The sequence below is a fragment of the Myxine glutinosa genome, chromosome 1 (assembly GCF_964187855.1).
Source record: "Myxine glutinosa chromosome 1, kmMyxGlut1.1, whole genome shotgun sequence".
Taxonomy (NCBI): Eukaryota; Metazoa; Chordata; class Myxini; order Myxiniformes; family Myxinidae; genus Myxine; species Myxine glutinosa.
The window spans coordinates 435,842,776-435,866,845 of NC_136261.1; the positions used below are offsets into that span (position 1 = coordinate 435,842,776).

A 24,070-nucleotide genomic window follows, 5' to 3' on the forward strand; every position below is an offset into this window, starting at 1 on the left:
ATCGGGCTTTTCATGGTGTGGTGACTACCAAGAGCATGTTTTTAAATAAAGTATGAGTTTTAATTTTTATAGGGTTTTCATGTTGTGGTGATCACCAAGGCCTTTTTTTAAAATAAAGTGTGAGTTTTAAGTCTTATAGGGCTTTTCATGATGTGGCGACTACCAAGAGCATGTTTTTAAATAAAGTGTGAGTTTTCATTTTTATCGGGCTTTTTATGGTGTGGTGACTACCAAGAGGATGTTTTTAAATAAAGTGTGAGTTTTCATTTTTATCGGGCTTTTTATGTTGTGGTGACTACCAAGAGCATGTTTTTAAATGAAGTGAGTTTTCATTTAAATAGGGTCTTTTTATGGTGTGGTGACTACCAAGAGCATGTTTTTAAATAAAGTGTGAGTTTTCATTTTTATAGGGCTTTTCATGTTGTGGTGATTACCAACATGGCAGCGAATGACTTCAGCGTTTTCAGCAAACCAATGATCCAGTTACATTTATATTTATGAATGCACTTCATATCCAGATGTGTACAATGAAGTCATTATTTACCACTTTATAATCATCATTGGCTAATATTTTAAAACGTTTTTTAAATCAGTTGCAGTCAAAATGTCTAATCTGCCCAGCACAACAGTATCAACAGACGAAACGATCACAAAAATGTCGGCAAAAAAACAAACATTTTATAAACTCATGTTCGAATATGCAAATGGCTTGCAACCTTGTGATGTCTGGAAGCACGAACAATCAGAACAATGAAGGCAATCAACTTTATATCCGCTTTATCAGCATTGCACTCAGCTCCACGTTCCTGGTCCCTGGTGTCGCGCATGCGCACACCGGACTCACATACATCACAATATCTCCACCACCCCCCACCCCCTCCCATTAATTTCAAATCCAACTGGTCTGGATGTCGAGATGTGATGTGTGGGAGGACGTACGCAGAAGAGTTGTTACAGGAACAGGTACAGGTACAGGTGGCATGAACAAATGTACCGGACTGTTGGCAGGCACCGGTACAGGTACTTCGGGTGGAGACGCGTCACTGACGGCTTTAGTTGCAGGCTCGGAAACAACAGTTGCTCTTTCGAACAACGGAACAATAACTGGATGAACCGCAGGATTAGCATTTTTCCTCCAACTCACTATGACGCCGCTTGATTTGGTCCATATGTTTCCTAACCAGACGCCCATCCTTCAGATCGACACAAAAAGCGCGGGTGCTTTGCCTGTTAAGATCTACACCTGGCAGCCATTTCGCTCCACCCCATTGTTTAACACATGAATTGGATCGTTTACAGCAAAGTCTCGCAACACAGCTGTGCGATCATGATAGAACTTGTGACTCTGACGGTTGCCAGCAACTGTTTCACCGACATTAGGATGAACAAGAGAGAGTGCAGTTTTGAGGTCTCGCTTCATAAGTAATGCTGCTGGGGGCACTCCAGTTACGGTATGTGGTCGTGATCTATGCCCTCGCAACATGCGTGACAAACACGTTTGAAGCGAACCTTGAGTAACATGCCTTAATCCTCGCTTGATGATCTGTACAGCACGCTCTGTCTGGCCGTTAGAAGCGGGTTTGAACGGAGCAGAACGGACATGTCTGATGCCATTCAACCTCATGAATTCCTGAAATTCCTGACATGTGAAACACGAACCATTATTATCGCTTACCAACACATCTGGTGGACCGTGAGTAGCGAACATGACACGTAAATCCGCAATGGTAACAGCAGAAGTGCTGGTAGACATGATAGAGCATTCAATCCACTTGTTAACAATCAAGTTAGGTCAGGAATTTGTAATTTGTTCAGGATGCCGGCGATAGTTCGCCTTCTCTTCCCGAAGGAAACCGTGGGATCTTTAACGTCCACCAACTCATGTCGGCAGACGAGATTCCTGTTTAAAGTGCATCCGAGGGACGGTACACACATTGATGAGTCACCCTACCTGTTGTGGAAAAACATACAATCAGGTTCAGAGTAAAATTGATTCACTGCAGAGTTGAAACATCAGAGATTTTTTTTTACCTGCACACAGAAGTTCAACAAGACAAGTTACATGAAGACCCTTGTGTTCGAACCCAAAGCGCTTGCTAGATATTCTTATTTTGAAGAAGGTTTGGAACATTGACCTGCAACAGGTGTGAAGTTCTGTTCGACCCCCGATCAGATCGCAGGGAATTACACAAAGGTGAGAATTCTCGAGCAACATTTGGGAAAAAAACAAAGTTTCACTACAAAGGAAAATTAATTACTTTGGAAAAGAGAGAGAGAAACATATTTCAGGTGAGAAGCACATTTGAGAAATGCGAAGCAGGTGTGGATACATTTTGCAGCAGGAGACACCAAGTTGGAGGCTGTTTAATGGTCGAAGCGGAGTCCAGGTAATCATATCCCAGAATGAGCACATTCCCTGAGGAGAGATAAAATACCTTCTTTGGAACAATCTCTGAACAGGTATTTTTGGTTATTAAAAACATGGAGTTCTTGTACTGAAGGTAATTTCACTTGAAGGTAAAATCATCTCTCCAGGACAATTAACCATTCATAATAATGGATACAGGTATTCGGTTTTGTTTACGTGTTTCGCAATTACTCGAAATTAATTTTCGGAGAACACAAATTATTCCCACACCGTGAAACACCTGGACGGCAGTTTATACCTCGATCTGGATTCGAACCCGGACATGTTAAAGATCGTCGGTAAAGAAGGATCATTTTAGCCATGAGGGTAAATTTCTAGGTGAAGTACATGACATTCCCATTGATCTCCCTCACACCAATCCCCTTTTCTTACCTGTGCAGGTGCTTTCAGGTGTTCAAATCGATCGGTTGTTCTTCATAAACGAGCGAATACTGTATCAAGGTCCAGGTAAATTGTAATGAGCTAAAGATTCCACCGACAACCCCCAAGACATTCCTCCTGGGGGACAAGATCACGTTTACCGATTATTATCGAGTTCGTTCGATCGAACATTATGGAGTTGTACAAGGACAGGGAATCGGGACTCCAGGTTGCACTTCAGCCATTGTCTGGTGTCCACGTTTAAACCAGGTATCCAACAATGGTCTTTAACCGTGATTCACTTCATCGTGGAATCGATTCAGAAATGATGGGACACGCGTTACAAACCGGGTTACCTGGTGTCGATCGGGTTTTCAATCACACCTTAATACTCCATGACGTGATGACGTTTTATCACGTTGGTTTGTGTACGATGACGTAATACGTCGGTGGAACTATTCTGGTGTCACGTGTTCCCGATAATCGAACAAATGCTCATCGTACCTTTACGTTATTTGCAGGAGTGCCTCGTGGGTTTCAGCAGGAATGTGTAATTTGTTCAGGATGCCGGCGATAGCTTGCCTACTCTTCGAGAAGTACACCGTGGGATCTCTGACGTTCAACAACTAATGCTAGCACACAGGACGTCCCGCTTCACGTCGTTCCGAGGGACGAAGATGAACACATTGATGAATCACCTGCCTGCGAAACACCTGGACGGCAGTTTATACCTTGGTCGGGATTCGAACCCAGCCGTCCAGGGTTGAACCTGAAACACATTTTGAAGATCGTTCTCCCGAATGAGTCTCCCAGAAATCCCGAATCTCCCAGGGTCCGATTGAACTTTCTGAACTCGAACACCGATCGGAGAAAGCCGTGCATCGGGATTTGGGAATAATGTTTGTTTTGATGAATGATTGAAACCGGTGGTGAAATGTTAGCCAGCACCGAAAAGTAACAGTCGCTTTGGGGTTGGCCACGCCCCTTGGGGAGCGCACCTGACGTGGCAGGAGGGGGCGTGACGTTTCAGGCTGAGAATCCTGATGTTCGTGTTGGTTTGTGAGAAAATACAAGACGTGTTTGTATGTCAATCGAAGTTTCCCACAATGATAACTAGTGTTTTAAACCCACTAGTTAAAGGTGAGTAAGATTGTAAAAAGTTGGGATCACCTGATACATGATACATGTACCAAAGAGTGTGGTCTTGAGTCTTGACCCGGGGAATGTGTTCACCTCCATCACCACGTTTTCCTTGCCTTTCCCACAGTTTGGTGTTGACTTTGTTTTGTGAAGTTCTGATTACAAATCCAAAGTTTCCTTTTGCGACTCCAGAGCAAAATTATTCCAGATGGAGAAACCCCGAGTGAATTTGTGTGTCCGAGTTTACCGGGTCATATAACAATTAACAACAATCTCGCTGATGTTATGAAAATAACCACGTGACGTGATGTGAGACTGGAATGTGCTGGAGATCAGGCTCTCGTTCTGCGAAGCTGCGTCATCACGTTTATGACGTCACGGGAGCAAGCTCCTCCCTATGACTATGAGCTTACTTTGCGGTTTTTCGCGTTTCTCAAACTTCATCTTCATCAGCAGGAGAGGTAACGTGTCCGTACTCGTTCCTGGGTTAAAGGTTAAAGGATTATCAAGGTATTAATGAGAAATGTTGCACAATGATCCTGTTTGTTTTACTCTGGTAATGAAGGAGTGTGTAGAGTGCGATCGGGAAGAGTCGTGTGCTTCGGTGTGGCGTAGAGAGTGCGATCGGGAAGGGTCGTGTGCTTCGGTGTGGAGTGTAGAGAGTGCGATCCGGAAGATCCTTGTGCTTCGGTGTGGTGAAGAGAGTGCGATCGGGAAGGGTCGTGTGCTTCGGTGTGGAGTAGAGAGTGCTATCGGGAAGGGTCGTGTTGAAGGAGCTCGGGCTCCCACGTCGATCGGAAGAATGGACGCGACAAAAAGCTGGAATTCATCCGAGTTGCTTTAATCAAACCAAACACTCAGGCACTCTGAAAAGCCCGTTTATCGGGCAGCAATATATATACATATTATCCCGGAGCGTTTGCCCAGGAAAAGCGAGAGGGGGCGTGGCCCAGCGTCCTGGCTGCGGCCTGGCAAGTTGAGGGCGAGCCTGCCCGGGCATGCCCGGGCATGCCTGGGCATCCCGACCGAGGCCTGGCAAGTTGAGCGCGGGCCTGCCCGGGCGTCCTGGACGAGCCCGGCATGGTGATCGCTCCGCGTCCTTGATAGGTGCAAGGCGATTGTGAAAACCCAGCGGTAGCCGCTACAGTGTGCTTCGGTGTGGAGTGTAGAGAGTGCGATCGGGAAAGATCGTGTGCTTCGGTGTGGAGTGTAGAGAGTGCGATCCGGCAGATCCTTGTGCTTCGGTGTGGTGTCGAGAGTGTGATCGGGAAGGGTCGTGTGCTTCGGTGTGGTGCAGAGAGTGCGATCGGGAAGGGTCGTGTGCTTCGGTGTGGAGTGTAGAGAGTGGGATCGGGAAAAGTTGTGTGGTTCAGGGAGGAAGAGGAATCACCGACAGCGATCCTGGTTCATTGTCCTTTGATGGTGAAGAGGAAGAACCAAAAAGATAAATGTATAATGTGAAGATAACATTTCACGAGGATCGTCCATTTATTCGTTCATGATAACATGACAATGTGAACATGGATAGAGAAAGGAATTAAATTGTGTTCCACAAAAGATGATTCCCGTAATCCAGGACATTCCACCATCTCACAATATACTTGTTCAGAACTCCATTGCAATCTCAGCACCTTTACGTGTTTAACTATTACAAAGTGGTTCAGCTGATGTGGTGAGGGCGGGTAACCGATTGTTGGTCACGTGCTCCCTGGGCGGGTAACCGATGTCCCTCTGGTAGTTGTGTTGGTCACGTGCTCCCTGGGCGAGTAACCAATGTACAGCTGGTAGTTGTGTTGGTCACTTGTTCCCTGAGTGAGTAACCAATGTACATCTGGTAGTTGTGTTGGTCACGTGCTCCCTGGGCGAGTAACCAATGTACAGCTGGTAGTTGTGTTAGTCACTTGTTCCCTGAGTGAGTAACCAATGTACAGCTAGTGGTTGTTGGTCACGTGTTCCCTAATTGAGTAACCAATGTACAGCTGGTAGTTGTGTTGGTCACGTGTTCCCTGAGTGAGTAACCAATGTACATTTGGTAGTTGTGTTGGTCACGTGTTCCCTGAGTGAGTAACCAATGTACATTTGGTCGTTGTGTTGGTCACTTGTTCCTTGAGTGAGTAACCAATGTACAGCTGGTAGTTGTGTTGGTCACGTGTTCCCTGAGTGAGTAACCAATGTACATCTGGTAGTTGTGTTGGTCACGTGTTCCCTGAGTGAGTAACCAATGTACATTTGGTAGTTGTGTTGGTCACTTGTTCCCTGAGTGAGTAACCAATGTACATCTGGTAGTTGTGTTGGTCACTTGTTCCCTGAGTGAGTAACCAATGTACAGCTGGTAGTTGTGTTGGTCACGTGTTCCCTAAGTGAGTAACCAATGTACAGCTGGTAGTTGTGTTGGTCACGTGTTCCCTAAGTGAGTAACCAATGTACATCTGGTAGTTGTTTGTTCACGTGTTCCCTGAGTGAGTAATCAATGTACATCTGGTAGATGTATTTGTCATGTGCTCCCTGATCGGGGTTTCCTCCCTAATCTGGGTAAATATAACCAAAATGTGTTGTTCTGGTACAGCACTGGCAAAGGACGAACATCTCGGGGCACTACCTCTTGTGGTTGGGGATGTTAGTTCGGGGTTGTGTTCGGGGCACGAACTCCTGTGGTTGTGGATGTTAGTTAGGGGTGATGTTCGGGGAACGAACTCCTGTGGTTGGGGATGTTAGTTAGGGGTGATGTTCGGGGCACGAACTCCTGTGGTTGGGGATGTTAGTTGGGGGTTATGTTCGGGGCACGAACTCCTGTGAATCGAAACATTCTGGACAGGTTAGGTGTGTAACTAATACAAACGATTGGATTTTGGCGAGGATCCTCCTATGAGATAAAAAAAAAAAAATTCTAAAGTGATTCTTCCCCATTGAAAGAGGGGACCAAAACGACCAACAGCATGATATCTCAAAACGTTGTGAACAAGTCATGACCAAATTTGGTGGATGAGTTGTGTAGTTAACGAGAACAAGTTGATCATATTTTGTTTCAGGTCCGAATCCAGATCCTGTGTTTTAGTGCGATGCAAAATGTGAACTGTTCAGCCTGGTGGAGGTATGCGCTCCATCGAGTGTAGTTATAGTTGAAGAATGCATTTGATATTGTTCATGGGGTTTGGTCGAGTTTGTGGGGTGGATCTGTGGGTGGTGAGGCAGGTTCAGATTGTGGCGTGGATGTGTGTGCGGTGTAGTTCGGGTTGCTATGGGTGCACATTGTGGTTGTGTTTGTGGGGTGGATCTGTGGGTGGTGAGGATCTGTGGGTGGTGAGGCAGGTTCAGATTGTGGCGTGGATGTGTGTGCGGTGTAGTTCGGGTTGCTATGGGTGCACATTGTGGTTGGGTTTGTGGGGTGGATCTGTGGGTGGTGAGGCAGGTTCACATTGTGGCGTGGATGTGTGTGCGGTGTAGTTCGGGTTGCTCTGGGTGCACATTGTGGTTGGGTTTGTGGGGTGGATCTGTGGGTAGTGAGGCAGGTTCAGATTGTGGCGTGGATGTGTGTGCGGTGTCGTTCGGGTTGCTATGGGTGCACATTGTGGTTGTGTTTGTGGGGTGGATCTGTGGGTGGTGAGGCATGTTCAGATTGTGGCGTGGATGTGTGTTCGGTGTAGTTCGGGTTGCTTTGGGTGCACATTGTGGTTGCGTTTGTGGGGTGGATCTGTGGGTGGTGAGGCAGGTTCAGATTGTGGCGTGGATGTGTGTGCGGTGTAGTTCGGGTTGCTATGGGTGCACATTGTAGTTGGGTTTTGATGCGTCGGCAAGGGATGGGTATTTTATGGTTGGTGCTGAAACGTAAAATGTCAATTCTTCATTCTACAGAAATTTCATCTGTATTTAGTAACCGTTAAGTAAAGTATGTGCATGGCAGGAGAATGAGTAGAAAAGTTTCCCGGTATGTGGAGTAGGGATGAACCATGTATACACGCGGAATCGGAATAGATGGAAAAGTGCATGGCATTGGAAGTGTCGAAGTAATTAAGTTCTTCAAGTTCAGAGTTTGAGTCGTTTATTCATGCGCATGGAGAAACGATTTTAACAACACAAAGGACAAGGAAAAACCACGCACAGTCCTCTTTGTGATCTTGTGCTCGCATCAGAGGGTTGTTATAGCAAAACGATGAATGGGTTCGGGTGAAGTGGGACAACATCTGGTCATAATCAAAGGGTTTCACAGGCACAAGATAAGAAACTGCTCTGTGGCTAGTTTTCCAGGAAAAGGGGAAGGTGGAGACTCGAGGCATTTTGCAATGTTATCCAGAGGTCAACCAATCAGGAGAGCTGGAAAACAACTTAATGACCAGAAGTAGGGTACAGGTGAAGGGAGACATCTGCACACACGTTCCATTGGAAGTAAAATAATGGTTTCTCAAGGCTTCCTGAATTCCCAGCCCAAACTGTCCAAACAAACCCTGGTTTGGGCCAGACAGCCTGGCACCGTCCACTGCAGTTGCAGAATTATTATATACAGGGTGATTGAAAAGTAACTCCCTATTTTAAAATATTTTAAAATATCCGAATTTCAAACAAAACATAATCTGAAAAAAAAACAACACAGGTTAACTTCTCATACATTAAGGAACAAACACTAAAATTTTGAGAAAAATATTACAATAAATAAATAATTTCTAAATATTTTAAAATGGTGACTTACTTTTCAATCAACCTGTAGATAGTGATCCACGATATGTTTCAATAGGCAGAAGTGAATGTGGTAACTTCTAATCTACTGCATAATCAAATATGGAAATCAAAGGCTGTTTGGGGAAGGGATCAGTTAGTCAGGTTCACTATGTTAACAAATATAATTTCGTTCAAAAATTTGGGAGATTAGCAAACGTTTACATTTTTTTGAATCATCAGAGCATTGAGAATCCGAAAATCAATGCTGGCATTTGCACAGACACAGATTTTGGATTTTCAAAATGGCCGCCATAAAATACATATTTTGCGCTATCTTGGCTTCTAGTCAACCTAGAAACTTCATTGAATATGCTAATCCTATGTTTTCTGGGTCAAGGAATCCAATAAATGCCTCAAAATAGTGCTCAGAATTATAGAAAAGCAACAAGCAAAGGTAATTGAAAACCATTGTCTTTATATTTGTGATATAACTGTATTACATATAATACATGTTATTACAAGTCCTTTGAAGTTATAGGTATGGGTTTATAAAGCAAGAAAGCAGCGTTGTTAGTGTCAGATTGAACTATAAGTCCTATACACAGGATCTACTAGGTCTATACCGTTCAGGAATATGCTTTTACAGATCTTCATCACTGTCCTGAGTGTCATTTTCGCAAAAGTGTCTATGCAAATGCAAACATTAATTTTTGGATTCCTCATGCTCTGAATATTCCAAAAATTTCAACAAAAAAACATAGTGAACCTGATGAAGTAGGGACTGTTATTTTATTATTTATGTGTTTTATCATACAACCTGTTGATTCCAGCACAATGAGGCCTTAGATTTTATTTGTTTAATTGAAAGAGTTTTGGCACCAACTAAATATATAATATTGTTCACAGTTCCACAGAAGCTGGGCCCCAATGTTGCCCCCAGGTCTGGAGCGGACCTTTGAGAAAGGAGGACACAATATTGCGTAGTTATTTCATTCTTAAATGTTTAGCATAAAGAGTGTTATTTGTGTCGGAGGACTAACGTGTTGGGATATGTCTAGACAGGGTGAAAGGTCACTCCCCCATTTTGTATTGTCTAAAACTGCCTCGTTAATCTTAATCTTCATATTGGCTTTTTGCCCTTCGTTAATTTGTCTAAAGTTGCTTTAAATCCCTTACCAGAGATGCATGAATGTGTAATCTGGTGCCCCTGCTATGAAGCGATTCTGACAAGCAGGTTCCAGATGGTGAGAAATCCAGACATGACGAAAAGCCAACAGGGCATGCAAAGCCCCATCAAAGGTGCGAAAGTGTCTGAGTTTGGTCGTCCGTCGATTTTGAATCCCCCTCTTGCTGGTCGTCGGTCGATTGGAATCCCCCTCTTGCTGGTCCATCATTGGAATCTTATCCTTGCTTTTGTGGTCCCCCCCCGCCAGAATACCTACATGTGACCCAACCCTTTCTGTGTGGCATGCACTGTGGAGATAGATCAGATGAGTGAGAGCTGCAAAGACCTGGGGAACCGGACCACGCAAGCCTCACCCAGAAAAATTCCATTGTCCAGTCTTGTCGAGTCTCTCTTTGTGAAAATACTTGTGGTATGAATGGTTAAGGTCGCGGTTAAGCCAACAAGGTTTCGTGTGCACAGGCAATTTGTGGTGGTGGTTTGATGGGGAGGCAACGGAGATGATTTTTTGTTGGTGTTGGTACTACTAAAATATTAAGTCTTAATTATCCATAAATGTCGAAATGTGCCCCCTTAGCCCCCACCCCCATCCCCCGTGCATTTTCATTGTATATACTAGCGTGACTCGGCGCGCTGTCGCACCTCACCACACGTCGTTTCAGAGGGATAGGCATCTTTGCCCATTTTGGTGTCTTTTGGAGCTTCATGGTGTTTTTGGTCTTTAAGGCCATTTCATCTCCAGGGTCTTTTGGATCCTCTGGGCCCTTAAGGATATTTTGGGTCTTTGGGGTCTTTTGGATCTTTGGTATCTTCAGGGGCTTTTGTCTCTTACGGGTCTTTTGTTTCCTCTGGGTCTTTAAGAGTCTTTGGGGTATTTTGGTTCTTCGGGGTATTTTACCCTTTGAGTACGGGATTTTTTTTTTGATAAAAATACCCCCGGTACGGGATTCATTTGGCATTTTCGTATGGGAATGCAACCACGTACTGACGATCTATTTATAGGTATAGTCGATGACGTATAGTAACGTCATCCGTACACAAAACTTTTTTGTGGGTTGCGGCACTGGACATCATCTGTACTCAAAGGTTAAAGGTATTTTGGGTATTTGGAGTCTTCAGGGTCTTTTGGGTCTTTGGAGTGTTTTGGGTCTTCAGGGTCTTTTGAATCCTCTGGGACTTTAAGGGTATTTTGGGTCTTTGGGGTGTTTTGGGTCTTCAGGGTCTTTTTGAGTCTCAGGGCCTTCAAGGGTATTTTGGGTCTTTTGGGTATTTGGGGTGTTTTGGGTCTTCAGGATCTTCAGGATCTTCAGGATCTTCAGGATCTTTGGGGTCTTCGGGGTCTTTTGGGTCCATTTGGGTCTTCAGGGTCTTTTTAAGCCTCAGGGCCTTCAAGGGTATTTTGGGTCTTTGGGGTGTTTTGGTTCTTCAGGACCTCCGGGGTCTTTGTGGTCTTCAGGGTGTTTTTGGTCTTTGAGGTGTTTTTGGTCTCCAGGGGGTGTTTTTGGTCTCCGGGGGGTGTTTTTGGTCTCCTTTTGGGTCTTTTGGTCTCCGGGGGGTGTTTTCGGTCTCCGGGGGGCGTTCTCGGTCTCCGGGGGGCGTTTTCGGTCTCCGGGGGGCGTTTTCGGTCTCCGAGGGGCGTTTCGGTCTCCGGGGGGCGTTTTCGGTCTCCGGGGGGCGTTTTCGGTCTCCGGGGGGCGTTTTTGGTCTCCGGGGGGCGTTTTTGGTCTCCGGGGGGCGTTTTTGGTCTCCGGGGGGCGTTTTCGGTCTCCGGGGGGCGTTTTCGGTCTCCGGGGGGCGCTTTCGGTCTCCGGGGGGCGTTTTCGGTTTCCGGGGGGCGTTTTCGGTCTCCGGGGGGCGTTTTCGGTCTCCGGGGAGTGTTTTAGGTCTCCGGGGGGCGTTTTAGGTCTCCGGGGGGCGTTTTAGGTCTCCGGGGGGCGTTTTCGGTCTCCGGGGGGCGCTTTAGGTCTCCGGGGGGCGTTTTCGGTCTACGCGGGGCATTTTCGGTCTCCGGGGGGCGTTTTCGGTCTCCGGGGGGTGTTTTCGGTCTCCGGGGGGTGTTTTCAGTCTCGGGGGGGGGGCGGTGTTTTTTCTCCGGGGCGTGTTTTCGGTCTCCGGGGCGTGTTTTCGGTCTCCGGGGCGTGTTTTCGGTCTCCGGGGGGTGCTTTCGGTCTCCGAGGGGTGCTTTCGGTCTCCGAGGGGTGCTTTCGGTCTTTGATGGATTAGGTTGGATATATATATATATATATTTATATATATATATATTTATATTTATATAAATATATATATATATTTATATAAATATATATATATATTTATATGCAATATGTACGAGTATATGATTAATATTCTTATTTGTGTGCTTATTCGATGTACTTATTAATCATCCGACAGTTTCATTTTGTGGTTTATCAGATCCTGTTAAAAGCAGATTGATGCTAGATATGATTTTATCACATGCCGAGACCATCGTTTGCTTGGCCCTGGTAAGGTCTGTCCAATGATCCCCTGTTATCGCAACTCTCGCCTTATTTAGAGACCCCCACCTGCACAGTAATGCAGCTTCAGACATGAGGATCCGGCAGGGTCTTTGAAATGCGTGACAATCACGGTCCTTTTGACACGACTCGCCGGATTCGAAGGGCGCAACCGGGACGGTCTGGTGACTTTAGCAGAATAAAGAACCTGCTTTTCAACGATCTAATGACACCCTTTCACAGAAATTTAATCTATGCCATCCCCAACCCTGACCTCATTCTTCATTCCTCCCCCATCCCCTTATTAATTATACATAATCCAACCATCTTATTTGCAGGTTACTGTTTCCTCACCTCCTCTCTTCCACTTTTTGTTTGCTAATTCCCTTTGTTTGTGTCCAAACATTGTCCCATTGTCACTATGTTGTCCTTCTACCCTTCATCACCATGCTCTTCCATGAACCTCCAGCTTGTGCAGATAACCGAGTTAATGAATTTCTCACTGAACCCTGATCTTCGTTACTCCATTTGACAATAATCTTCATCCATGTTTATTTACACCCAGTAGTTCAACTATTACCCACAAACCCTCTGTTTTGTGATTCTCTATTCCTATTAAAAGCAAGTGTTTCATGTTGATAATCCAACATGGCAAGCATCACATCCTGTCTATATCAGTGATCCTCGAACCTTTTTATTACATCATCCTTCCTTTAGTCTGTTTAACGTACACACATCCTGTCTGTATCAGTGATCCTCAAACCTTTTTGATTGCATCATCCTTCCTTTAATCTGTTTAATTTACTGTGGAAGTGTAAATTTAACTACCTATGAAAACTGTTGATTGAACAAGCAGTATCCAAAAGAATTGTTCAAAACTGCCTGTCTCACAAAGCCAATTGCATTTAAAATCTCTCGCTGTTGGATAAAGAAAGCAGCTGCAAAGCCATGACAGCTGTTACCTGGGCTACACTCATATAAAGAATTGGTTAGGATTTACTATACATGTATTTCATATACTAGTGAGGTACCCGTGCTACACAAGGGTGGGGGGGGGGGGGGCAGAAGCACAGATAATGCAGAAACGGCAAATTCTAAAGCATGAAACCAATAAATTCCACATTACTGTAGCACCTTCATGTGCACGTTAGACATGGACAGCAAGTTCGTGAAGGACTTCCGTGAAAAACGTGCCCATTTGCAAACAAACAGGTAGGTTTGTTCCATGCCCAGTCAATGGCGAATCTGCATATGGTGATCCGCGAATTCACATTTAGAAAGTAGAAACCATCACGGCATCCGTCATTCACTTGAACTCGATATCTCTTTTTTCATTCCAAACAGCATAACTTCAATCACAAATTTAATAACAACATAAAAAATAAACTTTTAACAACATTCGTGACATAAACAAATATTTAAATCCTCATGTGAAGTCGCATACGGTTGGGTGAACACAATTACAAATTCAAAATCGTAATTGTATTCACTCAATTCAAATCACCAATTGAAACTTTAACAAAATGATTAACACGATTAACGTTTAACGATTTAAGATTACGATTGAATGATGGTTGCATTTGGGATATTATCAAACCTGCGCATTGCGTAATCTGTCCACTTCCGGATTCACTGCAGGTTCCTAATTCTCATCAAAATCGAAACAGTATTTGTAGAATTTCAATAAAAGCCACATCACTGTTCAAATCGGTAAATATTATTCCATCGTGTTTGGGAAAATTGGAAAAACAATATAGACTATTTTACTCCAGGGCATCCCAGGATTACGCACCCAAAAAAAATTGTTGCGATCGGTTGAGCCGTTTTTGTGGTACCTTTGAACGGACAGACAGACCGACATTTGGTGAATTATTTTATACTAGTGAGGTACACGTGCTCCGCATGGGTGGGAGGCCATAAGCAAACAGACAATGCAGAAACGGTGAATGCTCCTGTAGTATGAAATTGTATGAAAACAATAAATTCCACATTCCTGTAGCACCTTCAGTCACATGTCAGACATGGACAGCAAGTTCGTGAAGGACTTCCATGAAAAACGTACCTGTTCGCAAACAAACAGGTACGTGTGTTCCATTCCCAGTCAATGGCGAATCTGCATTTGGCGAACCACGAATTTCACGTTTAGAACGTAAAACCGTCACTGCATTTCGTCATTCACTTGAACTCGATTTCTCTTTTTTCATTCCAAACAGCATAACTCCTATCACAAATACACATTAATATAATAAACTTTTAACATTCATGACATAAACAAATATTTAAATCATGATGTGAAGTTCCGTACGGGTGGGTGAATACAATTACGAATTCAAAATCGGAATTGTATTCACTCAATTCGATCATCCATTGATACTTTAACAAAATGATTAACACGATTAACGATTAAACATTGCGATTGAATGATGGTTGTATTGGGATATTATCAAATCCGCGCATTGCCGTAATCTGTCCACCTCTGCATTCGTGGCAAGTTTGTAATTCTCATCAAAATCTAAACAGTATTTGTAAAATTTCAACAAAAGCCACATCACTGTTCATATCAGTAAATGTTATTCCATTGTGTTTGTAAAAACTGGAAAATTGGGGAAAAAATTGGAAAAAGGGTACTTTGGGTCCCTATGGGTGGGGCTTCAATTGGGAGGCCCAAATGAAAAGGTAAAATATCAGAAATTGAAGGCTTTTGAATTTTAAACAATTCATATAAACATCCGTTAAATCATCACACGCAAATCATCAAAATCTAAACAGCATCTTACTATAATTCACCAAATGTCCCACAGTGATCGATACACTATGATTGTGGTGATCGTAATCGTGAATCGTGATCGATAATCATGTTCACAATCGCTATGTCTTATGTACTGCCGATACGTGTTTCCTTCAGTTGAAATGGGTTAGAATTCTCTCAAGTAGGGATTCAACCCGTGTCCTTATAAAAGGTCTTTGTCCGAGGTCACCGATTCCGATTGGTGCAGTTGTGCAGCGATCGGTGCAGCCGTTTGTGCGGCACCCGGGAAAACAACATCGTCACAATGAAAACATCATCACAATGAATGTTATGCGAACGCGAATGTTATGCGGGAGTCCAAACCTGAGAATGCTGGAGACTAAAGCTGAAATTGGGAAGACTAAATAGCCTATTTTACTCCTGGAGATCTCAGGAGTATCCACCCAAAATATCGTTGCGATCGGTTCAGCAGTTTTTATGGTACCTTCGAATGGACAGACAGGCAGACAGACAGGCAGACAGACAGGCAGACAGACAGACAGGCAGACAGACAGACAGGCAGACAGACAGACAGACAGGCAGACAGACAGACAGGCAGACAGACAGGCAGACAGACAGGCAGACAGACAGACAGACAGGCAGACGAACATTTGGTGAATTATAGTAAGATATATATATGTGCAGCATCTGTCCTGTCCTGTGTTGTGTCACTGAACTACTTTCTCAAAGTTTTGTGAAATCGTACCAAACTTCTGGTATGCACATATCTCTCCCGTCGGTATGTCCTAAGGGTATTTTTTTTTTTTTAAATAGCAATTAAAAAAAAAAATATTTTGGAATTATTTTGAGAATTTTTTTTTTCCCAACTTCAATTGTTTATAAATTGGGATATCACGTATATTACAAATACATTTGTGCAAAATAATTGTTTGAATTATGATTGGTTTAAACAATGACAAAATGGCAACTCGGGTACAGTCATTTATCGATATATCGACACATCTGGGCAGTGTCTGTGTTGTCACTTAACGACTCCCTCAAACTTTTGTTTCCGTGGTTGTGAAGTGATTTTAATAACGTTGTGGTTCTTTTGAATTATGTGGTGGTGAGGTGTTTTTAAATGACGTGGTGGTGAGGTGTTTTAATATCACATGGTGGTGAGGTGTTTTGAATTATGTGGTGGTGAGGTATTTATAATTACGTGGTGGTGAGGTGTTTTTAATTAGGTGGTGGTGAGGTGTTTTGAATTACTTGGTGGTGAGGTGTTTTTAAATGACGTGGTGGTGAGGTGTTTTTAATTTCGGGGCTGTGAGGTGTTTTTAATTTCGTGGTGGTGAGGTGTTTTTATTACGTGTTTTATGGCTGTGAGGTGTTTTTATTACGTGTTTTATGGCTGAGGTGTTTTTAATTTCGTGGTGGTGAGGTGTTTTTATTACGTGTTTTATGGCTGTGAGGTGTTTTTAATTTTGTGGTGGTGAGGTGTTTTTACCTTCGCAAAAGCGGAAGGTTATGTTTTGATCGCTGTGTATTTATTTGTATGTCTGTGTGTGTGTGTGTGTGTGTGTGTGTGTGTGTGTGTATGTTATTCGCATAACTCAAAAAGTATTCAACCGAATTGCATGAAATTTGGTGGGATGATTGGTTATTATACGGGACACATTTGATTAGATTTTGGGAGCAATCGGGTCAAAGGTCAAGGTCAAGGTCACGAAAAGGTCAAAATCGTATTTTTTTTTGTGTCATAACTCGGTCAATTCTTATCCGATTTGCATGAAATCAGCACCAAACTGTTCACTGTTCTGTTCCCTACACTCCCATGCCAAGTACAGAACAGTAGCTGCGGCGAAGGTATGCGCTCTACCGAGTGCCCGTTCTAGTTATTACGTGTTTTATGGCTGTGAGGTGTTTTTATTACGTGTTTTATGGCTGTGAGGTGTTTTTATTACGTGCTTGATGGCTATGAGGTGTTTTCAATTTCGTGGTGGTGAGGTGTTTTGAATTACGTGGTGGTGAGGTGTTTTGAATTACATGGTGGTGAGGTGTAGTCGTCGCAAACTTCCAGTCTGCACCTACCCCTCCCCTATGTATGTGCTGAGGGGTTCTTGAAAAAAAAAGATTCAACCTAAATTGCCTATAAAAATGTAATATCACAAACACAACAAATACATTTGTGCAAAGTAATTGTTTGTATTATGATTGGTGAAAATCATGATAACACAGCAACTCAGGTACAGTCATTAGCCTCAGCTAAAAGAAGCCCGTGCCTCAGTATATGTCGGGAGGGGAAATCAGGTTTCCACCACAAAGAAGGAGTAACAAGAGTTTTTATTGATCCATCAGGAACGCAGCTGCGGGAAGAGCCGACATATACTGCACAAACGGGCAGCGTGCCTCGTCAGCCCTCCTGGTCAATAGACGGACAGAGGTTCGTTTATATAAGAAAGCATTATCCACAAGATCTCCGCTGAAAGTGAGTTTGAACAAAGGAAATCAGCGGCTTAATCCCCCCTCCCGGCATCCCTTCCTGTGGCTCCGAGGGAGTGGAGCTTAAGAGTCTTATCTGGCGGAGCAGATGTTTCTCAAACATGGCCGGAGGTTGTATTTCACAAGTCGGAGTATCCGGCCTTTGATTTAGTTACATTCCTGACCCGGTTAGATCGTAAACATGTTCAAAGCAAGGATGAGAATAACAGGCTTGAATTCAGCACGTATGAGAAAGCGAGCATTCTCATTTGAAATACTAGGACGTGCCCGTACGTGGATGCCCGTACGTGCGTGCAAAAAAACATGCGTGCAAACAACAACAACAAAAAACAACTTTGAAACCACGTGGCAGTCACGACCACAGAACCCCCCCTCTATTTACATGAAATGGTTTGGTCCATTCGCAAAGCCAAAGCGAACGGCTTGCGAGTACGGTGACCATACCTTGGGAAGCACTTGTCCGATTAATTTCAAACCTTGAAAAGGCACATCCTCGGGTCCCCAGCAATATACCTGGCAAGTTTCAAGTATATCGGACCGGTAGTTGTCGAGAAACAGCGGTCACAGACAAACAAACACACACACACACACACACACACACACACACACACACACACACACACACACACACACACACACACACACACACACACACACACACAGACATACACACAGAGATTACTGGAATTATAGATAGATAAATGGTGAAGCAAACATCTCTTATTAACTACAAAATAACAGTTATACTTAAGCTTATAACAGAGGTTTGTACAACAACAAACTCAGTGACCGACATATATATATATATAAGCCTGAATAAATAAGTTAGGAGAACACTTTTGTTAAATGAAGGCCTTCTGGTGTCAGGGAGTCTGAGATGGGGAAGATTGGGAGACTGTTTATCATTAACACCCCTTGAGAGAAGCTCTGTTCTATACCGGCATCTGGACATTTTGATGCCTCTGCCCAGAAGGTGGGAGCGGAGGCGTTATATTTTCTGGTTGTCCGTCAATCTGTCTGTACAGGGTAAACCTCGTTTTTCTCAGCAACCACATGTCTGATTGAGACTAAACCTTTATGGGAGGATTGACACTCATGCAGAATGTTTTTATGATAATTGTGATTTTATAGGTCACGTAGTATGGCAGCCATCTTGGAACAAACCCAAATAAATTTGTTTTAAAATCCTCGGAAACTGGCCAATGTAAAAAATTTGAAACTTGCCACTTTGTCAAGTACTCCCAATGGGGAACAAAAGCATGATAATGATGACATTATCGGTGAAGTGGTATACCAGCAAAAAATGTTTTCATCAAATTTCTTATCCTAAAAATCTGAAATTGCATGCACATGATCTATGACACATTTGTATTGAAATATTAAATTTATGACATCATAGGTCACATGGGTTTGGCATCCATATTGGATTTAACCTTCTCCCAAACCGCTAAATCAATTGACCTGAAACGTTACGTGTGTCATTGACTAGGCATGGCGATTAAAAGATGACCACGAAAACGTCATTGGTCACATGGTTTGGCGGCCATCATGGAAAGAAAAACATGCATGATGTCATTGTGTCCCTGAGCCTCTCCAATCCCCTATCCCTCTTCTCCACCCTCTCCTTTGAGTATCCCAGAACCCATGATTTCCCCTCCCCCCTCTCCTTATTTCTTTTTCTCTATTCCCTTTATAAAGATGTGTTTGAATGCTGAAAATTCAGAGGTGTTTGGCTGTGTGCTGTTGTTAATTCCTGTGTGTTGGTTCGTATTTATTTTACTGTAACCAAGTCGAAGTGATCTTTCCGAGTAATAAACCTTTATTAGTCAACCAGGAGAGGACATTTAATTCTTCCTCGACAGTACACACATGTCTTGTCCTGTTCCTGAATGCCATGTACAGCCACGCTGCTCCCACAGAGGGACCAAATGTTAATAGTGCTCTCTCTGGTCCACACAGCACCAATGTACACAAATGTCGCCCATCTGAGATCATTTTCAGATTTCGTATTGGATTATTCTAATCTAATCGTTTATTGCCTTCTGTCGTCAAATTATCCATTTTATTTTATGTCGAGACAATGACACAACCAAGATAAGAAAACTCTTTCACACATTCAATCTCCACCCCCCTGCATGTCGGGTTGAAATGTCCATTGTACCAATGTGATGATACCAGGTGTACCTTTAGAGCTTCGTTTTACTCAAACTCTCATTCAGTCATAGATCAGATGTTTCCCTCATGAAATCTCATTATAATCTCTGTTTCTGTGTTTGTCGACACAAGTACATTGCCATGAGAAACCTGGCACTCTGTTCTGTTCCCTGTGTTTGTGATTAGTTTGGAGCGCATCTTCTGATTGGCTTCTTATCCAGTTTGTAGTTTTTCATTTTGTACCCTGAATGATTATTTCAAATCTAAATGTTCTTTTATTTTAACCCTTGGATGCAGTGATTGGTCCTCGGAGGCCCACAAGGTTTTTTTTGTTGTTGTTGCAAAAACTATGTTGTACAATGTTTGTTTTTTTGAAATGAGCCTCATTTTCACGGACTTTCATGTTGTTACACAAAATTCAATGACATTAAAATAAAAAATTCATTCAGGCTCGTGCGAAAATCTTCATTCTTCACTTATAACCCAAAGATCCGACATTAATGCAGGCCTGGGGCCTTTGACGCCCAGCATAAATGATGTTGTACTACTATGTTATATCATTATTTTCTTGATATGAGCCTCATTATATGCTCTAATAACTTGGTTACAAATAATTCAGTGACAAAAATATGAAAATTTTAATTCAGGTTCATGGGGAAAAGCTTCATTCTTCATTTATATCACTAATGCAGGCCTGGGGCATTAGAGGCGCCTCATAATTTTTCTTGTGTTACATCCATGTTATATAATTTTTTTGCTTTGCATGAGCCTTCTTGTATGCTCCTATAACTTAGATATAAATAATTTGATGGAATAAATATATATGAGTATTTCATTCAGATGCGAGGTAAAACCTTCATTCATAACACATTACACATAACACATTACAAATTACCCATTACAAATTACACATTACACATAATCATAATAAATAAATAAAATGTCCGGGCCTCCCAGGACTGCATTGGTGTACGATGTTTGACAATGTTGTTGACATATACAATCTAAATAAAAGGATCAGTGAATCGTATTTTTTTTGAGCAAATACTCCTCCATGGGCCTCATCTTTTTGGAGAAAAAACAGTTGAACCCCCCCCCCCCCCAAATTGTTTTTTTTTTGCAAAAAAAATAATTATTCATTACTTGTATGGGATTCTTCCAAATAATAGGATCAATGGTTCAGGTTTTCTGAGCAAATATACATCCATGAGCATCGACTTGGATTGAAAAAGGATATGAAAGAAAAAAATATATATAAAAAAAAAATAACCATTCCACTAATACATCCGTTGGGTCTCTGAGGCCTAATGGCTGCGTTTATGTAGGATTTTTGATGCCTGCATCTAAGAGTTAATATACTTTTGCTTTTTCTTTCCTTTCCTTTTTCTAATTTTCAATCTCTATTTGCAGGTTTCAATTCGACTCTGCTTCACACTCTTCTCTGATTCTTCTCTAACCACAAGGAGATGGCTTCTTCCTTTTATGATGTGGGAGATAGTTACGATGAAACATGCCCATTGTGCTTTGAGCACGGAAAGCCAATTATATACCACTGTGAGGATGATGGGAGCTTGATATGCGTTGCGTGCATGGTTGGAGCACATCAGCATCACAACATTGTTGCTGTGGAGATTGCTTATGCCGAACGAATGGTGAGTATATCAGTGAAAAAAAAAAATCGTTATTGTTTGTATCCATTTAATCTACTGTATAAGAGAGCCGTTGGTCCATGTGTGTGTCGCCATTTTTCTCAGAGATGGCTGAACGGATCTTCGTAAAACTTTCAGAGGTTCATCAGTGAGTACCTGGGAGTGTTTTCGGCCAAAAAAAGAGTTAATTTTTTTGGCTAAAAAAAAGAAAATCGCTCGATTCGTGGCAAAGCCTTTTTGATCAATGACAGTTATATACAGGTACACATTCGCATAAATAAATACGAAACAATCACCAGACGTTTGAACACAAATTACAAAGCAATTCCGGAAGCGGTCGAAGTTGGTGGTAAGGCTTCTTCGTCTTCCTGAACATCGTCATACTTAACTCAGAAACGTGATGAAGGCGCATTCACCAGAATATATTCAGTGAAAAGGTAAAATGATGATTTTACATTTGTGATGGATTCTGATTTGGATGTAATTGCTTTTCCATTATATTTGCCCTCATTTTAAATACAATGTTTCCTTATCGCTTGAGCAACGCCAGCTACTCCAGCTATAAACACTTTTATACTTTACTCTGGGTACAAATACAACTTTGTCTGGGGGGTAACATAGGTTATGTGGCCACGGACTCATTCAAGGGTGTGGTGGGGGGGGGGGGGGGGGCGGGAGAGGGGCATAAATTATCTGTATAAATGTGTATCGTGGCATGTAGTGCCAGCTGGTGATGGTCGCAGAGTGAGTAAATGCAATGCCGGGTACGTATAATTTACTTTTTTTTACCTGTGCAACAGGTAACGTTGTTTTGTCATGGGAGCAAAATATTCCTCACATATGTGAGATTTCTGGGAATGAGTGTCCAGTAAGAATTATTTATTATGCGCTGTTGTTAATCATTCACCTGTAGAAACCGTGAAGGGGAATGAATTAGCTTTTACAGGTGACCAACTGATAAAAAGGTGAGGTTGTTGATTATACATCAACGTGCTAATGGCTAAAGACCACCAAAATACGTTTGTTTGGGAATAAGGAAGAATGTTCTCGGCGCTGAGATACTTGACCTTCTAACTTGAAGATTAATAAAGGATAAATAAAGATAAATAATCACAGAATTTTCAGAAATGTAAAAAGGTGTTTTATTAAAGCAGAAGGATGCAGTTACACCACCTCATCTCCCCCTTCCTCCCCCTCTACCCAGACACACACAACCCTCTCCCCTCATGTTCACGATTCTTCACTACTGTTGTTTCTTTATTCTGTGCAGGGTATTTTGGATGAAAATTATCCTGTTGTATCAGAGTCAATGCAGAGCATTGTATCCCAGCTACAGCAGCTTCTGGACGAGGAAAAGGAAACCGAGGTGGGAATCACCAGTGAATGGAAGTTCTTGCAAAAGGGTGATGCTCCCACCCCTTCCCATTTAAAAAAGGAGAATTCAGCTCTGGGAGGTGCTCACTCACGCCATTATGTCTCTTCTAATAAGTAATGGTTGTCTTGTGATGGGATGTACGATAACAAAAATTTTAGGAGTGAACTTACTAACTCTGCAAACAAAATGAAGCAAGCAACAATTAATAAGTTAATTAATTATATAAACTAGAACAGCACTTGGTAGAGAGCATACCTTCGCCAGGCTGAACAGTTTATATTTTGTAACGCACTGATAGGCCAGATCTGGATTCGCATCTTAACCAAAATCAAATCGGCTTGTTCTTGTCACATAACCAACTCATTCACAAAGTTTAGTCGTAACTCGTCCATAACATTTTAAAAATATGTTGTATATCGCTTTTCACCCGATCTCTCAATGCTGAAGAATCACCAAAAAGGTAAATAATTCTCGTATCTGAATCCATATTAAGATCTTCACCAAAATCGAATCGATTCTTCCTTGTCATACAACTGGTCCACCAAGTTTCGTCCAAATCCGTCCATAACGTTTTGAGATATCCTGCTATGTATCGTTTTTGGCCCTATCTCCCAATGGTGAAGAATCACTTGAAATATTCTACTAGCCGGATCCGAATCCGGATCTTCACCAAAATCTAATCATTTCGTCCTTGTTACATACACTATATCTCTGCCAAATTTCGTCTGAATCCATCCACAACGTTTTGTAACATCACGACGTACTCTGACGTCCCTAATACATGGCAATCTAATCTACTCGAAACTAATGGATCATGTTACACTTACCACAGTCGAGCTATGGATCTCCCCCTAACACGTACCACAGCCCCCTTCCCAGAACATTAGGCTCCTGCCAAGGTTCTCCGTCAGGAATCCAAGTTTCTTGCAGCTCTTAGTCACACACCTAATTAACTTGCTGAATAAGGCTCTGTCTGGTAGGAGTTCACCTTAACGACTCTTCTTAATGTTCCACCCCCTTTGTTTCAATAAAATGCAAAGCAGTTATGAACAAAAATTCCATACAGAAATTCATCAAGGTTTCGATCCTCCACCATCTGTTGAAGATGGAAAACGGAGAGCGGGTTGAGTAATGGCAAAAAAAAAAAAGCCATCGAAACAGGCCTACCTTAATCACAGTATAACTTAACCAAGTCAAACACATCTACAGACTTGGCATTTAATATGGAATATTTTTTTTTCTTGACTTGGGTTTACTTTCTTAACTCAGTATATCAATCTGGTGAGTTTCTTTTACACTTTGGTGATTTATTTGTTAAAAGAACCATGTCACTGATTGTTTGTCGAAGCAAGAAGTCAACAACAGGATTATATCACAGGTGGCATGGCAAAATGTACAGACAGGTGCATTTGACGATCGGC

General features: G+C 42.6%; 2 protein-coding genes across 7 annotated transcripts in view; one reads left to right on the forward strand and one right to left on the reverse strand.

The window, feature by feature from the left end:
- The window catches only part of LOC137419063 (uncharacterized), a 1,330,575-nt gene that overhangs the window by 1,148,677 nt on the left and 157,828 nt on the right, over nucleotides 1-24,070 (reverse strand). The gene's annotated exons all lie outside the window — the stretch shown is intronic.
- The window catches only part of LOC144889662 (E3 ubiquitin-protein ligase TRIM50-like), a 53,693-nt gene continuing 33,419 nt past the window's right edge, over nucleotides 3,797-24,070 (forward strand). The window contains exons 1-3 of one of the 6 annotated variants that reach the window (XM_078770734.1): nucleotides 3,797-3,928; nucleotides 21,036-21,277; nucleotides 22,545-22,640. In XM_078770734.1, coding sequence (XP_078626860.1) covers nucleotides 21,092-21,277; nucleotides 22,545-22,640 — 282 coding nt within the window. In that variant the 5' untranslated portion in view covers nucleotides 3,797-3,928; nucleotides 21,036-21,091. Of the gene's footprint in view, nucleotides 3,929-4,173; nucleotides 4,439-4,903; nucleotides 5,036-21,035; nucleotides 21,278-22,544; nucleotides 22,678-24,070 lie in introns of those variants that run through there. The other 5 variants (XM_078770732.1, XM_078770733.1, XM_078770735.1 and 2 more) reach the window with 5 other exon arrangements.